This window comes from Passer montanus, unplaced genomic scaffold (assembly GCF_014805655.1).
Source record: "Passer montanus isolate IOZ18808 unplaced genomic scaffold, ASM1480565v1 scaffold39, whole genome shotgun sequence".
In the NCBI taxonomy this organism is placed as follows: Eukaryota; Metazoa; Chordata; class Aves; order Passeriformes; family Passeridae; genus Passer; species Passer montanus.
In genome coordinates this window covers 1,666,628-1,689,158 of record NW_024368707.1, presented here as the reverse complement: position 1 = coordinate 1,689,158, position 22,531 = coordinate 1,666,628, and the positions used below count along the sequence as shown (strand labels likewise).

General features: G+C 40.8%; 1 protein-coding gene across 1 annotated transcript; it reads left to right on the top strand.

The window, feature by feature from the left end:
• Nucleotides 1-665: 665 nt before the first annotated feature.
• CCDC80 (coiled-coil domain containing 80) lies at nt 666-21,915 on the top strand. Its single transcript, XM_039718168.1, has 8 exons — nt 666-1,275; nt 1,658-3,558; nt 7,707-7,863; nt 11,730-11,866; nt 12,501-12,649; nt 16,857-16,960; nt 18,531-18,611; nt 20,578-21,915. The coding sequence occupies exons 2-8, from the start codon at nt 1,666-1,668 to the stop codon at nt 20,922-20,924; spliced, it is 2,868 nt and encodes a 955-aa protein (XP_039574102.1). The 5' UTR covers nt 666-1,275; nt 1,658-1,665; the 3' UTR covers nt 20,925-21,915.
• Nucleotides 21,916-22,531: the final 616 nt, after the last annotated feature.

Here is a 22,531-nt window from a genome sequence, read left to right as displayed (position 1 = left end):
GAATGGTGTCATTTACACATGAAGGGAGAGCAAAGGACATGACCCTGCCTTTACCCTTGTCTCTGCAGGTATTTTTGTACCTTTTCTCTTTTTTTTCCCCACTGCTCGTGCACATTCACGGGAAATAGATATGACTCTAATTTTAGTACAATAGTAAACAACCCGATCTCTTTAAAAACTACAAATTAAAAACAGTCATGCCCATACGATGTTTGAGGAAAGAATATATCGACATACATGAGAACCTGAAAGAGAAACTGGCTGGAAAGTGAAGAAAAATTGAATTTCACTGAGGAACTCCCAGAAAACAATTAAAAACAAGGAAAGGGGAAAGACAAGACAGAAATAATGAGGTTTTAAATAATAATTCTTAAACACCAGAGCTGTTATTGAGACTAATGGAGAAACATACTTTTTTATCCAGACAGTGTCCGTTTGGTGAGAGGGAGGCAAGAAAAAGCTGCGGTCGGAGAACACCATAGAGCTGGGATGTGTGAAGGAAAGAGTTAAGGCTGGAGTCACCCTCTCTGAAGTGCCGTGATGCTGTGCAGTGTTTCAGCCCCCAGAGCCTTCCTCCTCCGCCCTCCCTGTGTCAGAGTAGGGAGGAGGCGGGTTCTGCTGAGCTGTTAAGTCGTGAGTGAAGTTTCTCCCATTTCCAGTGGCCGCCGTTGTCTGAGGCTGGTTCGGAGCAGAGCTGGTGTTGCCCTGACATTTCTGGGACCGCGGCCAGCCAAGAAGAAAAAAAGACGAGTGTTTTACAGTTTGCTTTTTGTCAAAGTGTGGAGAAAGGGGAAAGGGAAGCGACCTTTTTTTTTTTTTTTTTTTTTCCCCCCAGCATCACATTCCTGTGTTTTTCTTCAGCCTGGAAAATATATTAGTGCTGGTGCTTTTCTCTCTGGAAACAAAGAAGCTAGACGGGACTGAGGAAACAAGGAGTGGGGAGGAGGTTTGGGAAGTTTAAAAGAGAGGGACTTGGAGAAACCAGAAGTTCCCTTTCTTAAATGAAATCCCTGCCTGTGTGGGTAACCGGTACAGCAAAAATCCAGACCTGCAGGTAAATGGAGAAGAAGAGATCACAAAGGAAATTTCCGCTAACCTCATCCCGCCTGTCAAGAAGGTGAAGAAGAAAGTTATAAGACACACAACAGGCTCTGCGATCTGTTGTGCTGCGTAAAGATAAATCACTGAACAACAGTAAAGCTGTATGGCACTGGTCTCCTTTTAAAGGAAAAAGACGTGAGAACTCGTCTCTGGCAGGGGAACTTCCCTGAGAGTGTAAGTTTCAAGTCAAATTCTTGTCTTTCTGCTGTCTATATGGGACCCTTTCTCTGTGTGTCTTTGCATGTGTGTATAGTGAGAGTGTGAGAGAAATGGGGAAAGTGAGAGAGAGAGAAGGATGCAGATCACAGTGTCCTTTTGGATAGACAGTATCATGTTACAGAAGGATGATCTCATTTTTTTCATAAAGTGATCCATTCTGTGTTTTTTGCAAAAATAACTGTAAAACTCACAAAGCCACTAGGGCAGGACTGAGGTGTAATCAAGCACTTATAAATCACACATTTAGCCAGTCTGTGCTTTTCATTTTTAATCACTTGTGCAAGATATCATCATACTATTAACATCTAATTTTTCTCCTTCTCCCCCCACTGAACAGATTGCACAATGAACTGGAGGCCAGCTCTCAGCTTAGCCCTGCTGTGGGCAGCATGGTTAGTGTGTGGCTCTGAGAAGACAGAGAGGCTAGAGGAAAGGGGGAGCCATGGAGTTAGGAAAGTGCCCCTGCCTTACAGGGCTTCAGGCAGCCTCCTGAGAAGGTCTGGAGCATCCCTGAGGAATTCAAGCCCAAATCCTCAACACCCTGTCACCAAGAGGGATTCTTCAGCACCTCCAAAGCCACCCGCCAATCTCCTGCAAGGGGAAGCACATTCCCAGGCCAGGGGCACAGGGACCAGAATGAGATTGGTACAGAGACTCACAGCTGCAGCCAAATACCCCAAGTCCAAGATGATTAAGGATGAAGGGGTATCCTCTGCCACCCAGTCACGAGGGGTACATTTCCCTTCAGGATCAAGTTCTCCCAATATCCTGGCCAGCTTTGCTGGGAAAAATCGTGTGTGGGTTATTTCTGCCCCCCATGCCTCTGAGGGCTACTACCGGCTCATGATGAGCCTGTTGAAAAATGATGTTTACTGTGAACTGGCTGAGAGGCACATCCAGCAGATTGTGCTGTTCCATGAGGACGGGGAGGAAGGGGGAAAAGTTAGAAGGATAACCAATGAAGGAAAAATCCTGGAACAGCCACTAGATCCTGCCCTCATCCCTAAGCTCATGAGCTTTCTGAAACTAGAGAAAGGGAAATTTGGCATGGTACTGTTGAAGAAAACCCTGCAAGTGGAGGAACGGTATCCTTATCCAGTCAGGCTAGAGGCCATGTATGAAGTCATTGATCAGAACCCCATCAGAAAAATTGAGAAGATGAGGCAAAAGGGTTTCATCCAGACGTGCAAAGCAGCTGGGGTAGAGGGGCAAGTGGTTGAGGAAGGCAATAATGGGGGTACCATGCAGCCTACCCATGGCAGTGAACATATCCAGGTGTCAGCAAGGAAGGAGGATCCAAGGAAGAGCAATCATCAACAAACAAGGATCAAAATACTGAGGAAACCAATGACAACAACAGTGGCCACTCCTCTGCTTACAGTAAGGACCACTACCCTCCCTCCCACCACAACTACTCGTGCCACCACCCATGCAGTGGCAACAGCCAGCCAGTCTACACAGTCTACAACTACACCCCTGCCCAGCACACAGTGGACCTGGACCATGAAGTCACATTCCATCACAGAGTACCCCAGGCTGCCAGTAGCCCCCGATACCACCACACCACGAGTCACAGCCTCTGAAGACTCCTACTCTCCTGTGTGGAAAACAAACCGCAGGGACCGGCAGCGCAGCCACCAAGAGAAACAACTGGCAGCCACACGGAAACCAAACAAGACTGCCCGCTATGACAGTTTCACAGAACGCCCAACATCTCCCTCAGTGCACTATACAAAGGCAAACGTGGGTAGATTTAAAGATAACAGAACTGACAGAAAGGACTTTAACCACAGGGACCTGAATGTCACACCTGGGCAACACAAACCAACTAAGACAAAACCACCAAAAAAGAAGACCCAAGAAAAGATACTCAGTAATGAGTATGAAGATAAATATGACTCGAGCAAGCCTGCTAGTTCCCATTCAGAGGAACAGTTTGCAGTGGGAAATATTCCCCAAAAGAAAGGAAAAGAATCAAAGAAGCATGACCGAATGGATAAACCTGAGAAGAAGAAGAAGAAGGACAGACCTGACAAGCAGCAGAAGAGTGAGAAGCAGTCCAAGAAGGTCAAAGCTGAAAAAAAGAGCAAGCAGGACAAAGACCGCAGTAAGAAGAAGAAGGGAAGCACGACTGAGAATGAGGATTTTCCCAAGTCTAACAAGAAGACTTTCCTACAGCCTCCCAGGAAATCAGTAACTAACCTCCTGGAATATTTTGAAGGCAAGAGGAGACTCATTGTAAGTAATTCATTCATCTGAATTTTATTACCTAAATAAAGTCTTATCTCCCTCATAGTAGGAGTATATGGAAATATAAGCTTATAGGGGGTTTCTATCACTCTTTTTTTGGTGCTTTATCTTAACAGGTAAAATTTGTAGACCTAAATGATTGTTTTCAACAGGTTTCACAGCCTCATACTGGAAATCTTACACGCAGTATAAGAATCAGTCATCCAGAGATTAGGATAAAACCTGTTCCCAGCCACTTCCATGAGCCATCATATAGCCATCAGATTATCTTGCTTCCAGTGGATATGTAGGTGTCAGGATCTGTATCATTATGATCAATAAAATGAGGTTCCAGTGTGGATTACATCCATTTGTCTCCTTGGGGTACTTGCCAAAGTTACCACGCTTCAGTGTTCTGCCTGTCCTGCCAGCTTGCACACCTGCTTCGTATTGGTGCTGGTGTCCTAAAGCTGGAAGCAAGCCAGGTGGCTTGGCAATACTAGTGCACATCTGACTGAGGATATGCACAAAGGCTTGTGATCAGATGCCCAGAGGGATGGGGAATTTGGGATTAAGATCTGATAGGAATTTGGCATTCAGATCTCCTAGACATCTTCACAGATCCTGTGCAAACTTTATTTTGGTTTGGGTTTTTCTCCTGCTGTTTGTATTAAGCTGTAACATTCCATTAAGTTTTCAAGCTTGAGAACTTCAGCATGGTCTGGAGTTACTTGTCTCCACGTTTTATAGCACTGTATGTTTTTCCAACTACTTATAAAAACCACTTCACCTGGGACAGGAAACAGTTTTAGTTGTAGTACAAATGTTTTTTCTGGCAGATGACACATATCCTGAAGGGTACACTTTGGAAAACAGTTCTTTAAAAATATTATTGTGGGAGCTGGTTTCTTGCAATTACCCTACTGCAAGCTGGTCTCTTTCACAGTTATTGTCCAATAGTCATTGTTACAAACACCTTTGACTTTCATGCTCCATATTCCAGTACAAATAGCTAAGGTGCCAAGCTAAGATGCCAAGTTAAGATTTCAACCATTGGAATGTAATGAATCATTCTGCTGATGATTCATGGGCCTGAAAACAAGGCAACTTTCTTCTCCCCATGCCCATTCTTCAAGATGTAGGGCATGTGCAGAGCTAGCACTAGAAGTGGAAAAAAGCCATATATTTTAAAAAATTGAACTTGACTGAATTTTGCAAATAATGCCTGTTAGTTACTTGTTAACAAATATTTAGCCAAAACAAAAGCTCAGAGAGAGAAACTATGTAGAAGTTGGGATCCTTGAAATTTGGCTTCAATGTTGTGGTTTTCAAGAATATATGTAGCATCAGGACAAATATAAAAAAACTTGAAAATAAAAGACCCAAAAGTAGAGCTCACAGATGTCAGGCTGCTAATCTATAACACCACCACAGTCCTGGCAACTTAAAGGATTGTCTGAAATTTGAGCCTTCTGATACTGGGCCACCTCACAGTTGGATCTCTGAGAAAAGAGTTGCACAATCTCAGGTTATCAGGCCAGAACTCACTGAAGACAAATGATTATGCCATGCTGCACCTCAGTTTTCCAGAATCTAATAACATCCTCAACATGCTTACTCTGAAGCCCCTGAAGAATAGGTTTGGTTTGGTTATTAGTAAAAGCAGCAGCTGAACTCTTATTTTCTTGTTGCCACTCATGGCACATGTGGAAAATAAAGGACTTCTCAAGCTTCTTTGAATCCACATACATGCCTATTTGCATTCCTTCCAATCAAACTCTTCAGTTCCCTTAGGAGAAAAATCCTTACAATTAACTCTGTCTTTAAACTCCCTCTCTAGAGAATTAGCCCACATTGCTGCAGAAATGGCTCTACCCAAGTTCATCCCCATTGCTTTGCTATATTTTTGTCTTTTGGACTGGCTTCCAAGGACATTGATTCAGTCCTTTTCCAAACATCTTTTAAGAAGGACATGGGGTTTTAAGCTCTACATCATTAACAATTTCAGATTTCAGTGTGAATTTCAAACTTCTGGAATTTTGAAGTGTATTCTGGGTTAAATTCAATTAATGACAAATATAGGTCCCAGGTGCAGAAACTGAAAAAAAAACAAAACCTGTGTTGGTTTTCAGTCCAACAGCCCCACCTCTCTGTAAGTGGGGCTTTTGTTGCAGTCTTACAAATGTTTAGAAATTTTGGTCTTGTGAGTTTGTGCTTTTTGTTTATTTCTCTGTGGTGATGAAATGCCAACTGACAGTTAATTTGTAACATTCCATATATGCCCAAATGCACACACACACACAGAAACACGCGCGCGCGCGCACATGCGTGCAAACAAGGAACAGGAAGATAACCAGAGGACTGGAGCACCTGTCCTATGGAAACAGGGTGAAAGAGTTAGGATTGTTTGCCCTGGAGAGCAAAAAGTTCCAGGGGGACCTTATAGGAGCATTCCAGTACCTAAAGAGAGCTTATAAAAAAGAGGGAGAGTGATAGTTGTGGATGCTCTATCCCTGTAAGTGTCCAAGATCAGGCTGGATGGGGCTTTGAACAACCTGGTGTAATGGAAGGTATCCCTGTCCCTGGCAGAATGGTTGGAACAAGATGATCTTGAAGGTCCCTTCTCACCCAAACCATCCTGTGATTCTGTGATGCAAACACTGATAGAGACAGTGCACATACAGCCTGGGTTAAAACAGACCTGGCACAAAGCTTTGGTGGGAAATTTGCTTTGTTCTACAAGGTTTGATGAAGCAGATCAGATTCAGTCTTGACTCTGCATTCCAGCTTATGATCTCCAAAACTAGGAGGAGACAATACAAATCAATGGTCTGTTTTTCATCTCAGTCCTCAAGCCCTTCTCATAATCCTTTTTTTTTATTTGAAGCTTTTTTTATATGCATTTTAAAAGCAATGTGTTACATGCTGTAGCCCTGAAACCAAATCTTCTTTCTGTCTGTCACTCTCATTCACGTTCATGTCCCAAAGCTGTAGCCATGCCAGGAGCCTTTGCATAAATGAGAGGCGGATTTTATAAGCCTAGAAATATTTTTACGTTGATGATCTGGATTTAGAAAGAATGTACAGTAAAAATTAGCCTTCAGACGCCACAAACTTCAGAAGACAGCCAAAAAATTATTACTCCTATTACAGATTAAAGCATAAATTTGTAATTGAAGGATTTTGGTGTTTATTTGTGACCTTAAATCATAAAACTTGAGTCTGTATTCCAGCTCCCTTTGTATTTGGGGGATCAGTGGCAGGTGCTTGATTGCAGTTCACTGCTGCCAGTTAGAATGATTACATTGCTAGAGCTGCAGCATTCCTAGGCATTTTCTGCTGGAAACTGCTGCACAGGATCACTGAATGTTGTTATGCACACCTCTTCCCTGGAATATTTTCATTTCAGTCACTGATGAAGGATCTCAGTCGAGTGCTCTGAACTTTTTAAAAATTAAATATTTGTAATCCTCAGGAGGCTTTGAAATAAGTACTGTAGAATGTAGAACTTTTTATACTTTTGTTGTTGTAATTGTTCCTCTTCCTTTTTGCCCACAGTTGTGCCTTTGAGCAAGTATAAGTCCCATAAGAGAGCGAAGTGGCTTAGAACAAAGAAAAGCAAAATCAGTCATTTTCACATGAGTTCACAGTGGCCTTAGCAAGTCCTGAAGGTCTTCCTAGATGGCCATCTGTTAGATAAGTACTCATGTAGCCCTAGTTGTACTCACCCCTCGGCAGTCAAAACAGGCAAGGGAGATTTGCCTGAACCATGGGACGAGGGCAGAGCAGCTGCCCTGTGAGTGAGTCAGAGCGCCACTGAAGGCTGTGAGGGAGACCTGGTGGGCCTGGCAGGGCAAGGGATAAAAGGAGAGTATGCGGCTTTCTGTAAAATACTGTGATATTTCTTCTACCTGCATTGTGGCAGAAGCAGCAGAGGAGCTGGTGCAACCAGCTGTACCTGCTTCCGAAGGTTTTCCTGTAACTGGCTGAATGTCTTTGGGTCAGGCCTGGGTATGAAGGCACACTCCAAGCAGAAATAAATAACAGCTTTGTGGGAAAGAGAGCCCACTTTGCAGACAGCCGCTTGTTCTCCTTCAGTAAAACAATCGCTTCATTCCTTATACTAAACAAACTCTTTTGTCTCTGCCACCAACCAGCTGATCACAACCCCCAAGGTGGACAACACCATGTACATACAGCAGCGAGACGAGTATCTGGAGAGCTTCTGCAAGATGGCAACAAGGAAGATCTCAGTCATCACAATTTTTGGCACCATGAACAACAGCAGCATGAAAATTGACCACTTCCAGCTAGGTTCTTTTTCTTTTAATACTTTCTCTCCATCTCATGGGCACAATACAGACAGCAACAGGAAAAATCACCCCAGCTTGGGTCAAAATCTAAGACTATGAGTTCTAAAGTACCTCATTTAGACATATTTAGTGCCACCTTCTTCACATTCAGATTTTCTATGTGGACAGGTGACACTGGGCATCCATCTCTCTTAGCCAGCTTTGAAACAACTGCTGACAGTATTCAGGTCCTGGGGAAGCACCCACCAACGCCAGTGAAAACCTGTCCTTTTCCAACAATAGTGGCTGGACAAAGATTTCAGGTTGCAGTCCAGCAAAGCACTTAAGCTTAGGTATCTCTTGAATCTTTGAATTATCTCATTTCTGTCTGAATCTAAAGGTTAACACCATCATGAGTGCTTTGCTGGATTAAGCCAAAGAAATACAAATATTCTACAGTTCTATATTCCAAATAGAAGAAAAGATTCTAATTTGGCTTACAAGTCCACCACATCTTTCCCCTCAAAGTTCATCTGGTTTTACCAAACCTTGGGAAAAGATGCATGATGGAACAGAAAGCTCAGGGCCTGACCAGCTGTGGGGTGTTTCAGGTCTGGCATATAAATGGCCAGAAGATCACAGATTCATGTCTGGCTTCCAGCTGTGCCTCTGCTACTCTCAGAGAGACAGGATCTAGCCTTGTGTCACTGAGTGACAGTGAGTCACAAATCCTGTCAGACTGTCCATTTGTGCACCTCCTTGACAAATCTGGAGCAGTACAGGATTTTCCACATCAGGCCAAGGTTACTCAAGGTTACTTTTTGTGTACCTAGATCCATCTGCCTGTCAGTGGACTGTTTAGGATTATATTTAGTTCCAGTCTGGCTAGTATTCAGATATTCACTCTGACATAGACCATACTCTTTCAGCCTGTTCCAAACTTAACCTACATCCAAACTTGCCCCAAACCACATAAGTGTATATAACATCTGAGTTCTCACAGGAGAAACTAAATTGTTGAAGGAAAAAGGAGATTTAGAAGGGTAAAGGTTAAACCTTAGATGAAATTCACCTTACAATTTTGCCCAAAACACCAAATCCTGGGCTTTATAGCAATACACATAATACGAATAAATAATACAAATATCTTTTTGTTCTACCACCCCTTCTCCTCCACCCTTCCTGTTTGTATGGCCTCTTCAAGGCTCACTCTCTGTGAGCATCAAAGGCAGCAAAAGCTCCTAAGAAACATTTTGTACACAGTATGTTTCTGTAGTGAGAAGCTTGAGCCCCCAGCATAATGAGGTCTACTTGGAGTGCTGCATCTTGGGACTGAAATGCAAAAGATAAGAACAGAAAAGTCAACAGAAAAGACTTTTCACTTGAAATTTCAAATGCATTTAGAAGTGGTCAATGTAGCTCACAGTGATACCAGAGAATATTTCCCACTTTCCCACTGGAATGATACAAAAGATGAGTGTCACTGCAGAGGTCTTCTCTTCAGCCCAAGGTAGCAAATGTGGTCGCTTTTCACCATGAGAAATAGGGCTTTAATCAAGTAAACATCAGCCCCTGGCTACCCATCCTATAATCAAAGCATGTACTTAATCTATTAGGCCAATGTACTCCTAAAACAACCTGCTGGCCTTCTTTGTAAGCTCGTTGGAACTGTTTCTAAAGATCAATCATCTTCCCAGCCTGTCTAGCTGCCAAAGATGTATGGAGAAATATTTCTCCATTCTTTCACAGAAAAAGCAAAGAGAGCAAGGACTTTGCAGGTAGCAGCATAGTCTCAGCTCTGGTGGATCTTCATGCAGATCCCAAATATCCTTTATGAGGAGGGAGTCAGGGACAAGTAGTGACTTGGAAGGAAAGAGACAATTAGATTAATTTCTTCTTTTTTCTCCACAGAAATAATTTCCAAGTTTGAAAGGCAGGTCAGCCTTTGTAGCATTATTTTTGTCCTTGATACAGAATTTTGTTTATCACTCTGTAATTTAATATTCTTCTTTTCATTGTAAGTTTTGAAAGAAAATCTCCTCAAAAGGAAACTCTAAATGGTTAACTTCATGTTGATATCTAGAGTTTAAAGCAGAAGGGTGCCATAGGTCAGTGGGTCTAAGGTACTCCTGTATCTTAGCTGTTTTCCATCACATTTCACAATGACAACTTTTGCATATTTCTATCTCCATCTAGGCCAAAGAGATAGTCTTGGCTTTTAAACATGAAATTTTAGTCTGTGTTTTAATGGTCATACTTGCCATTAGTAATACATAAATCTCACTCTTCAAGCACCTGAGGCAGGATTTTGAAGTGGATAACAAATTAGCACATCTAGCAATCCAGCCAATCCAATCCAAGCTCCTGTCCTAGCATTGCTTGTTAATTCTTTATAAAACTTTGAACTGAGGTACATATAACAATGAAAACTCATATAAATTAGATATATAACATGATAAGTATAATCAAATTTTAATATTTGCTGGCTTTTTTTTTTGTAACAGTGGCTTCAAGGTGTGAAACCTAAAGATCAGATTCTAATTCACACATTTCCCCAAAATTTTAATTCAGAAATTTCATTCCATGTATACACAGGATGGACCTGCTGCAAAATTTGAATCAGATCAGTATGCTCCTTAAAAGCCATGTATGTTTAGAAAACTATTTTAAATGCTTTGCTGTATAATGACTAAAATCTTTCTTGTTGTTATGTGCTTAACTTGGATCAGTTAATCATATATCTATTTGCTGACAATTATCAAGCAAGGGACTGAAAAGTTGCACCCCTGGATTCCACTTCTTGATGACCTGCTGTGTCTCTGACTTCAGGCAAGTCACTTAAGCCATGGCTGAGATTTCTAAGTGAGGATATGAAGATCACATTCATAGTGGTGCCACAGGGCATAGGCAAGCAGTGTTTGCAGGGAGCTCTTGGTGTCCTGCAAAACTTGGTGTGTGGTTTAGCCTTTAGTCCTTAGCTTTCCAGGCCTACAATTGCATATGGAAGCTTGTTTCAGCACTGTTGCAGTTGTATAGGGCTGTGCTGGATGCTACAGCTGGATGTAGCTGGATGCTACAGACCTTGACTACAATGCATCTTGGTCCCAAAGGATGTAAGGAACCTAAGTAGCTCCACAGGCTTGTCTTCAAATCTCTGTCTTCAGAAGTCTTTTTCTCATTGTTTCAGAATATTGTCTTAGAATGGACCACTGAGTAGGTACAAGTCGTACTCAAAATTAAGTTTTTGCCTGTCAGGCCTCTAGAATCAGCAAGCAGAAGGAGGAAGGAGTGCCAAAGTGGGGTATCTAGAGAGGTATACTGCCAGCACTGCAGCATTCAAGACATGTTAAACAGTTTCTGGTTTCTTATAGTCACTACACATAATTTTTTATGACTGGTAAGTTTAACTCTACTGTTCTGGCCTACCTCAAGCTGTTCTAGCTATATTTTACTGACCCAAATCACCTATGCTTTTCATTTGCACATGGTGTACATTGTCAAAATTATATTTTCCACTGCAGAAGTGGCTACATTTCAGGAGCTGGTGAAATGATGAGTACATGCATATACACATATGAGCATATTGAAAAAATCTCAAAGACCTGTCCAGGAAGAAGCAAGATTTCTCAAAAGAACATACAAAGGATAAATACTGAAGAGAATGAGCCCTAGGATCAACTGATTTTCAAAGACTATTGGGATAGAAAACAAGACAGTTGAAAGTCATATGAATGAAAAGTTCACACACATGGTTTGTAATACATTGAATATGCAGCAGGAAGAGAGTTTTTGAGAAATTAATTCTCCCTTTTCTTTTGAGGCAAAATTAAAGACAGAGTGCTGTGTGATTCCATGACTATTTTTATTTCTCCTTTGCCTCACATTAAGATAATGAAAAGCCCATGAGAGTGATAGAAGATGAAGATCTTGTGGACCAGCAGCTCATCAGTGAGTTGAGGAAAGAGTATGGGATGACCTACAATGATTTCTTCATGGTGCTGACAGACACTGACATGAGGGTCAAGGTGAGGGTTTCAACTCTGAACTCAGCTCTTTTGAAAGAAAATACATTGGAGACATATGAAAGAAAATTTGAAAAATTTAGGAAATTATACTTCACTTGCATGTGAGGCACGTAAGATACCGATACAGGACCTGGTTATTGCTGGAGGACAAGCAAAAGAACAATAAGTGAAATTTTCATAACTTAGATAGCTATCTTCATTTTCTGCACTTAGGGGGTCTCAGGAATTGTGTGTTTCTGCTGGAATGATGAGGAACAGAACCTCCCAAAAACCTGAGAGGGTTTTAATGTAGTACCTGCCATTCTAAAACACACAGTTTGGCTGCTCAACAGGATGACAGCACATTGCAAAAGAACAATCCTCTAGCTCAATGGCCTTACAAAAGAATATAATAACTGCAATGTCCTGGCCTTATCACTTTGGGCAAATAGTGAAAATATGCCACTTCCAAAGGGCAGTCTGACTGCAAAAACAACTCTATTTTCCATAGTTTCTGATCTGTTTTAGGCCTTGTTGCCTGCATGCAAATTAGAATACTTGGATCTCTAAATATCCTACAGTGGTGTGATACATGCAGAAATGCTGCTAATATGAGCATCCTCATACCCACCTGTTTTGGTTTTTTTCTTCACAGCAATACTATGAAGTACCCATAGCAATGAAGTCTGTGTTTGATTTGATTGACACCTTCCAATCAAGAATTAAAGACATGGAAAGACAGAAAAAAGAGGGCATTGTCTGCAAAGAAGATAAGAAGCAATCCCTTGAGAGCTTCCTATCCAGGTATCACCTTCTGTTCTTATCTGCTGCTAGTTCTACTAATTATTTACTAATTATTATTACTGGAAAAATACCCCTGTAACTATTTCTGGGATTTTTAAATATAGATTTGTCAGTATTTACAATGTTAAGTAAATATAGACATACAGCCAGAGCTGCATGCAGTCTTGTACAGAATGCTGAAAAACAGGAAGCATGTTTCCTGACGAACTAAGTCTTCCTTGGACACTGATTTTCAGTGCCTCAGTTTCCCCATCTTGACATGGAGATAATAAAACTGATTTGTATTAGAAGAGTGAATAAGGATTAATTCACAGATGTTAGCTCAATGTTTTGAATGTATGAAGCACAGTGTTTATGTGTTTTGATCATCAGCTATCCCAATCTTATTAATCCCATTCTAATCCCTTCCATGTAGTTCAAATCAGCAATTAATTCTCTCTAACTTCCTTCTTATCCTGCTTGACATAACAGTTAGTCTTTGCCAGTATTAGTCATGCATATTATTAAAGGTCTTGCAGATGTCTTTTGCAAAATGTTGGAGACCTTCTACAGAAAGACAATTTTGTTTATGCAATCCCTACATGCTGTGTTATTACTCTACTCTGAGACCTGATTTCCAGGCAATAAATTTTTCTGGACTGTGGGCATTCAGACCCACAGAAGAGCTGTGCAGCTACAGCCCTCTCTCAATTATCACAGGATAATTGACATGAAATTAGGGCTACTCCATCATTCTAGACCTTACCTGTTTCCACTGCATCCTCCTCACCTACTATGAGAATCCATGGGAACACACTGTTAATTTAAAACTAAGCTTTAAAAATAAGCTTTAAAATAGGTTTTATAAAATAAGTGAGGCAGCATGATGGATTATGGTGAGGAGGAAATGAGCAACAAGTAAATGAATAGGTTGTTGGTTCATAAACATTTTAAAATTCAATGGCCACTTCAACAGAAAGAGAACCTTTAACAAGATCCACCCCACCCACCTCACCACCTCCCATTTAGGTCCCAGTGATTCATCCTTGAGACCACCAAGAAGAACCACAGTTTGGAAACAGCTGATCAGCACAAGAAAGATCTTGTGTACTGGAAAGGGACAGGCCCCAAATCCTTCTTTGCTTGGAAACAGCCCAGCAATAAACACACATTAGGAAACTGGGCACAAAAAATACAGAACGTTGCATCTATGAACAGAACTGCGGCTGCACAGAATGCGTTAGTTGTCTGTGAAACAAGCATCAAGGTTTAAATATTGGGTGGACTTCTCTAGCCACATTAACTGGTCAAATTCCCAGTAAAATTAATTCCAGCTTTGTCCAATGTCATTTTCCAGTTGAACAAGAGCCTTGGCATCATCTCCCTGGTGTTGCTCCTTGCAGAGCTAAGTTGTAATAATGCAAATATTGTTCTTAACAAACTTGCCTGGTGTGAAAGGAGACCATGTGAGCCAGAGCCAGCTTGAGTAATGCTTAAAAGCCACATGCAGAAGGAAGAAAAACTTAAATTTGGGGGTGAGTCCTCCTCTAAGATCTAGATGCTGGCTGTGCTGCTCTCTGAGCTCACACATCAGAACAGGATACAAAACAGGTAGAAGAGGAAGAAAGAATCTACAAAGGGAAGGGTCTGGCAGATTTCTCAGGAGTATTGATCCATGGCTTCTGATGTCAGAAATAAAGCAGAAATCTGTACATTAGTGTTGGCAAATTAACAGCTGTGAGGGACCAACTGAATTAATTTCTAAGATGTAGTCCCAGATGAGCACACCAAGTGCTCCTGGGCCCAGGGAATAAACAACTTCAATGGCTTTCAACACTTTTCAGCTCTGTTTAACTCCAAAAAAAAAAAAAAAAAAAAAAAAAAAGTATCTTAAAAGTGACTCACAGTTTTTCCCTAGGCAACATATGATCCAATGGCCACATTCTCACTCACTGTTTGTAAGTAACCAGATGCTTTTCTATACAAAATTAAAGATTATTTTGTTCCCCAATTGTAGAATAATGACACAAAGTTTCCCTCCTTTTCTTCACATATGTGATTCTTAATGCTTCTCATTCCTATTCACTTAACTGTACATGCACATTTGTTGGAACCCTGGATGCTGAGAATTTTAAACTTTCTGTGGTGAAAGGCACAGACTTGCAAGAGAGCACTGCATTTGACCCGGGGCTGTGAAGAAAGCTTCCAAAATTGATTGATAGTACTGGGATTACAGGTGTGTAATTGATTAGAAGTGTGCAATATCACAGGGTGGAAAACTTAGAGTTTGGGATTTTAGAATATGGAAATAATTATGAAGCAAGATGGAAGTTTTAGGGTGGAGGCAGGTTGTTCTTCTTTACCTTCTTCCTCCTTCTTCTTCACCTTCTTCTTCCTTCTTCTTCCTGAGTTTGAGTGGTGTTTTGTAATTGCACAGAAAAGTTCACATTACAGGCTCCCAGGGATCAGTTATTGGGTTAAAAGGGAAAATAATCTAGGCGTCCTTTCTTAATTGGATAGTTTAGTCTTAAAAGACCTTGTAACAAGAGATTGTTAGCCATTTTGTGCCTTGCTAATGAAAGGCTGCCGAACTCATGGTTGTGAGACTGTTTTACTGATAAGAAATAATAAACACCCGAGTCCGAACATGAGCTACCATCTCAAGTGCGTTCAATCCAGACCCAGAGAAACCAATACATATTCAAGTTTCTTTGCTGTTCCTCCTGAAAAAGATTAAAATTGAGGAGGTTTGCTTTTCAAGAATTAATTTTTCTAATTGTAAACAAATATTGTGGAGGATCATTAATGGGACATCACGCCATATGATCAAGTGAAGCCAGTTTATTACAAAAAGCAAGCTATACTTATGCTGTTTTCTATTGGTCATGCCTCAAGCTAATACATGATTGGTTAAGTCCTTTTCACGCATGCATTTTAATATATCAGTTAATTTTAGTTATTCTTCCTTCTTCAGGTGTCTCGCTGCGGATTTCTTGTCCTGCCTTTGCATCCTGAACTGTCTGCTTTTGAGCGTGTTCTTCTTCTTTCGTGTCCTTCAAGGGCACAGTGACCTTATTCAGTTTCTATGAAGGCTGGATGGTGCATATGTTGTAGGTGTCCATTGTCCTGCAAAAAACTTCCAACAAACAAACATCAGTATCAATCAACAAGAAAAGACATCAGCATGCCCTGCTCTTCTAACAACTTCTTCTCTGACTTTCAGCAAGTCCCACCTTATCTTCAGCTTCTCTTAAGTGAAGCAGAATTGACCATTTGCATTAGCCTTCATTTTGAGATCTTCACATGGTACAGCAGAAAAGCAGGCTATTATTATAGCAGAGTAACATCTGCATCCATTTAAAAGATCATTTCCTGCTGTAAAAATATCTCTGCAGCTTTGCAAATTCCTATAAATCTGATTTATTTAGGTTAAGTGGAGAAGTACCTATATTTAAAAATCAAGTTGTTGAAACAGTGTTAAAAACATCTAGAGGTTAGAATTTTTAAAAATTTCAAGTGTCCTTATGGCACTGCCTTTCCTTGACAGAAAAGAAATATGATCCTTATGCAAAATCTTGGATAGATGGTGCAGTCCCTATTAAAGAAATATTCTAACATTTATTTTATTGTCCCATGCATGCCCTATAAAGCCACAGGCTGACACAATCACAAACTGACAAACAAGCTCAGATTTAGAGCCATGTCGAAGGTATTTTGTGCAAATGTGGTGCAGGAAAGAAAAAAGAGGTCAGTGATTATTTAAACAGAAGTATGAGTTATGTCTGAAATGAAGATCCACCCCAGTTCTCAGACAGCCCTTGGACTGCAAAATAACTCTGCAGTTCCAGCAGTGGTGAATGAGGTGAAAGCTAAATGCCTAGTGAGGAATTCCACAGGAATCCTTCTCTTTTGAATATACACTTCTCAGTACTGCTGTAACTACTGAAAGGCTTTGAGCAAAGATCATAAACTTTGCAGTGTTTGTTTGGTGGAGCAGCAGCCCTGCAGGTGTTTCTTTGAAAGTTTTGGAGCTGTAAGTTCAAAACAAGCTATAAAATTAAAACAAAACTTTATCCTTTCCCAGTGATGGACAGAACTGGGAAGATTTCCTATCTGCTGTTACTTAGAAGTTGTGAGAGATTTGACATATCTCACCCGACAGAAAACAGAAATGCTGAGAGGACTGGAGTCACATGTCATGACCATGCCTGGCCACGCTCTTTTTTAGGTTCCGATGGAGAAGGCGCCTGGTGGTGATCTCTGCTCCCAGTGATGAAGATTGGGCTTATTCCCAGCAGCTTGCTGCTCTCAGTGGACAAGCCTGCAATTTTGGTAAGTCAGAAGGAATTATATTCTTGCTCCCCCAAACCACATCCTTCCTGATGATGTGATGGATTCCTTTGGTCAAGTTTGAATCTGGACAGTCTGAGGAGTCTGAAAACTGAAAGCTTTCCTCCAGATCCAAACGGAAGATTGTGTTAAGCAGGTAGTACAGCACGCTAGTGGCTAGAGACAGCTAAACGAAGCATTCCCTGGAATCATTTTTGAAACATTACACTAATGTAGCAGGAAATGTTAGCACTCCAAAGCTTCTCTTCAGGCTTGTACTTCAGGAGAGTAATAGTGGTTTTGGGGCTTTTTTGTACTGCACAATTTAACAATATAAGGAAAATGCTTTGGTAAGGGCAGATCCTTTAAAATCCAACTGAGAACTGGGGCAGGCATCAAGGAGATTCATGGACATCAGAGGTTTTTTTCTTTTCCTTACTGTTTCATTGCCAAAATCTGCAAAAATATTAATGGAATCCAATTCAATCCAGTAAAGACCCTCCCAGACCCATCCACCTACACAGTCAGTGGAGAGAGAAGGGCTCCTCCAGGAGACAGCTAAGGGCAAGACCCAGAGGCACTCTTCTGTCCTCATGTCAAGAAGTGCAGAGACGTACTCCTTAAGTTCCTAGCAATGCACACACCATACAGGGTCTAGACTCAAATCCTTAAACAGAATGAAACAGGTCCCTTTCAACAGCTGCTATTTCAATGCATTCAATTGCACCAGAAGGGAGATCTGCAAAGTATTATTGTTTATTCACAATCACCTGCCTTTCATTCAGAGCATCAGCATCACCTCATTTAGAAAGTACCAAAGTAAACTGTGACATAGGCCACTGAAAATGCTTTCTGAAGAATAAAATGTAGTCAAAACAGATGAGTATCCCCACCCTTTGGTAGCTTGAACATAATCCCGTGAGTTTCTAAAGCACTTGTCAATGTGTGTTTTAACTAAGTGGTATGTTTCCAAGCATCTTACCTCCAAGTTATAAAACCAGTTACATCAAAGATTTTGTATATTGTACTGACTCATGTTACATGAACAGTTCCTGCTGTCCCTAAGGTCTTTCTTCAAAGCAGAGGCAACAGTCCAAGCCTCTGTGCAGAACAAATGGAAGTAAGTATCTGTCATAAGCTATTCCCTGCAGTCATTCAGAGTTTAACTGGCATAGGTTATGTTGCTGCTAAATAATTTTTTGCTGTGTGTACGATATGTAAAAGCTTTACTAGTCAAGAAAACAGTGCAGGAAGATTCTGGAGTTGGAGAATGGCCTCTGCAATTTACTGGCAATTCTGATGCTGGTATCCCTATGCTACAGAACCACATCACCAGGCTACTTGACCTTGGAACAGCTGTATGCAACTGATACCACATTTACTCAACACATCAGCTTATCCTTATGTTTGGGACAGATTACATAACTGGCAGGGAGGCCATAAAAATCAGTAACTCTCCTGGAGGGCTGGCTGAGACTGGGCTCTAATGTAGTAAGCACAGACCTGGCTGATTAAACTGAAATCTGCCCAAAGATCTGGTCTGACCCAAAAACCTTCTTTATTTCCTCCACAGGTCTGCGCCACATAACTATCCTCAAATTACTGGGAGTTGGAGAAGACATTGGAGGTGTCTTAGAGCTGTATCCAATTAATGGTGACTGTTTCCAGTTTCTTCAGTACTACCCATGAAGGGCATTATACAGGGCTGAGTACTTCTTCACTGTAATTTCTTTAGAGGGATGAGTTTTCCTCTTTTGTTTCTTTTAAGAAATTAGACAAAAAAAACCAAAAAGCTTTCTTGGTATTTCTGCGCTGAATATTTTAAGGGTTCTTCAGGAAAGAAAAGGACAAATATCTAAAGTTCATCTCACATTTTGATTTCCTGCTTAAACTTATAGTCCCCAAGACACTCTTCTGCCAGCCTTGCTATCAAAGGGATGTCTGTGCCTTTTTACATGCTCAAGAGTTTGCAGGGCTAACAGAACACACACTCACAGACTCTCCTCTATGGATCCCTCATTTATATTCACAGAATGGCTTAGAGTGAATAGGATCTCTTAAAGATGATCTAGTTCCAAGCCCCTGCCATGGGCTGAGACACCTTTCACTTTATCAGGTTGCTCAGAGCCCCGTTTAACCTATCCTTGAACACTTCCAGAGACAGTGCATCCATATGGGCAACCTGCTCCTGGGTCACACCACCCATATCCTAAAGCACCTCTTCCTTATATCTAATTTAAATTTACCCTGTTTCTGTGTAAAATTAATAGCCCTTGTTCTGTCTCTGGACCCTGTTAAAAAGTCTTTACCCATCTTATAAGCTTTCTTTACTATTCCACTTGCATCCCAGCAGGCTCTTCCAGGTGTATCCTTAAGAGAGTCTCACTGTCAGATGCTGTGGGTTCCTCAGCTACCTAATACAAACAACTGCCTCTATCAGTGGAGGAGCAAAGACAGAAAGCAGCTTATTTACTCTGTGCATGAAAGCATTCTAGTCCTTCTATAGCACAGAAACTTTAACTTCATGTATGAGGAAAAAATAAACAGAGGAAGCTGATGTCAGACTTCTTCCATCAACACTCTTACAGCCTCCACTGATTTTTCACTGGTGGCTTCATGACTTTGTTTATAGCTCCTATTTGTTAAGATCAACAGATCTTTGTCTAATCTCCCCTTGAATTGATGTTGACTTCTAGCACATGTTCTACTGTGAGAACTTCTATAGAGGTACCTTTTATTTGGCCCCTATACCTTTGTTCGATTCCTCTTATTTCTTGTGTGGGGAAAAAGGTGAACATTTAATCCATATCCATCCCTGAAGTAACACTGACATTCTCTCCCACCTTGCTTCTGCTTCAACCATGCTATCAAAGGACCTTTTGAAGCCTTCTGAAAATTCACATAGCCTTTGTCAGCGAGGCCACGCTTAACCTTGCTGACCTCTTTCAGAGAACCTCAAGTCTGTAAGGTAGGGTGCCACCGTGTAAGAGTCCTGTTGCCAAGCCAACTATGTATATATGTGCCCACTGATCTTAGTTTACTTACTGCCTTACACTTTCTACCCATTTGTCCAACACCGATGTCACACTTAAAAGCCTGGAGTGCACCAGATTTACCCTAGAACATATACATTGAAAAGGAAATTACATCTACCACATCCCATACCTCATATATCATGACAGTTCAAGAGTGAGACTCTCTAGGTTCTATATCCTGCAATTCTTCTATCACACTTCAATTCTTTTAATTTCTTTCACTGTTACTGTTTTCCACATATGCCTTCTGCAATACATAAACTGGTGACCCAAGCTGAAAATACATCAAAGAAATCAATGGATTTTGGGTGACAAAAAGATGTAGCACGCTTCAGTAGCTTCAGGATGGGGAATAAGGACAAGTTTACTAAACTTAAAAAAGCTGTTAAAAATACATCCTTAGTTCACAATAATTTCATTTCAGAAATTATCCAGGAAATGGATCTGAACTTTAAAATGACAAGAAGCTTATATTGTCAACTCTTGGGCTATATCCTATCTCCTGTTGCTATTTTTTTTAACCTAGAAACCATCATCATTGCTTAAACAAAACATTAATACTGATTTTATGTGATCACTTTCTAGGAAGCTCAACTGTAGACCGAGAAGACATCCCACCTAATTTGGTGAAAGACATTCGGAATTATTTCCAAATTAGTCCGGAATATTTCTCCATGCTTCTTGTGGGGAAAGATGGCAACGTCAAATCCTGGTATCCTTCTCCCATGTGGTCTATGGCAATTGTGTATGACCTGATTGATTCCATGCAGCTCCGGCGCCAGGAAATGACAATCCAGCAGTCGCTGGGCATGCAATGCCCCGATGATGAGTATGGTGGGTACGGCTACCACAGCTACCACCAGGGCTACCAGGAAGGCTACCAAGATGACTACCGTCACCACGGAAGTTACCACCATGGATATCCATACTGAACAGAGTGACTTAGTCTCTGGCTGCCCCAGTGTCTGTCTTCCAATAGCTATCCAATCAACAGATGGCCAGTTGCAGAAAATCCTCCCAGGCCACCTAGATATCCATGCCTCATTCTTCTACTGTTCAATAAGGGACTTTGGTCATTTGCCTTCTCAAAAAATGCAAAAGCCTTGACAGTGAAGCAATTCAAACCAGTAGCATTGAAGCTTTAAACAATAAAGACTCCTTTATATTTTTAAACCTTTATAAACAAAGGCTATCAGCAGGTGCTGTTTATATTAAAACAAAACAAAAGAGCCCCAGCCATCGGCACTACAGTAGAGTAGGAAACAAACTGTCCAACAATGTGCTTTTTATTACTTTTTCTAAGGAGGAAAAAAAGTATATTTATTGGAAAGTGAGATTTCATTATACTTATGAAGAGAAACAAAAAACCACATTTTGGGTCTCTCCCAGAAAAGAAAAATTTAAGAAAGAAGCATGGGGCATGTTCTTTAATAATAACAACAACAGTAATAAAATCTTTTTGAAACACCATGTTTAAAAAGACAGCATCCCTTCTAGAGTGCATTACCATTGTAATTAGTTGCCTTTATGAATGAAAATAAGATTTATGGCTATTGCAGAACTTGTTCCAATACAATACAATGTAAAGTTCTTAACTACAAAGCTTACTGCATGGCTATTTATTCTTTCAGTTGGGGTCCCTGTTCTCTTAGGTCCTGCCCACCTCACTGTTAAATCCAAGTTAATGAGAGCTAAGTGGAAACACCAACCAGGGTTAGCACTGTCTGAAATACAGAAATCAAAAAAGCATAATTTTCATCAGAAAAAGAAATCTCATTCAAGTATATTTTCAATGAGTTGTAACTATCTCTCTATAATAATGCTTTGAACTAAACTGCTATTCTAAATGTCAGATTTTCTTTTACCTTTTCTTCTCATACTCTCACCTATAAAAGTGATCTGGATTAAATGTTTATAAAAGTATTTGAGATTAATCTATTTCTCCCACACTTTCAGAAATTTTTTTTCTCCCTTCTCGTTGATGTCTTTGAGCACTGAAGCTGCAGCACCACCCTACCCTACTGAAACCAGTGTCAGAAACTGCATGCATAGCCATGATTTCAACCATGTGTAGTCATGGTTTCTAGCCATTTGGGTTAGATTTCTAAACATTAAGATGCATCAGAAAGACTATGGAATATCTTTAAGTGAAGATACCATGTCAGCCTTTTTAATGGTACATTGGTCACTTCTGATGTCAGAGGTATGCCTGACCAGTCACATTTCTTTTTATAATCCATGATGTGGGTGCACACCACATATAGATGCACGCAACAGGGCACTTGTACTGGGCATTGCCATCACAGAAGTAGCACAGGAACAGCTCTAAGCTGGCCAGAGCATGCTCTGCATTTTGACTTGATTTTTTTTCCCCAGATGAAAACAAAACTGGCTAAAGCAACAAATTCACTCAACAACAGATGCTTTCTTTAGAAATTTAAGTCACAAAGGGTCAGGCACTTTACTTGCCCTTCTGAATTTCAGAAAGGCAGACAAATGGTCATAAGGCCTTAGCTTTACAAACCTGGTCACTCTTTGG

Coding starts and splice junctions, on each gene's coding strand:
- CCDC80 (XM_039718168.1), top strand. CDS start 1,666: ATGAACTGGAGGCCAGCTCTCAGCTTAGCCCTGCTGTGGGCAGCATGG. Junction 11,867..12,500: donor ACACTGACATGAGGGTCAAG/GTGAGGGTTTCA, acceptor TTTTCTTCACAG/CAATACTATGAAGTACCCAT. Junction 18,612..20,577: donor AGAGCTGTATCCAATTAATG/GTGACTGTTTCC, acceptor ATCACTTTCTAG/GAAGCTCAACTGTAGACCGA.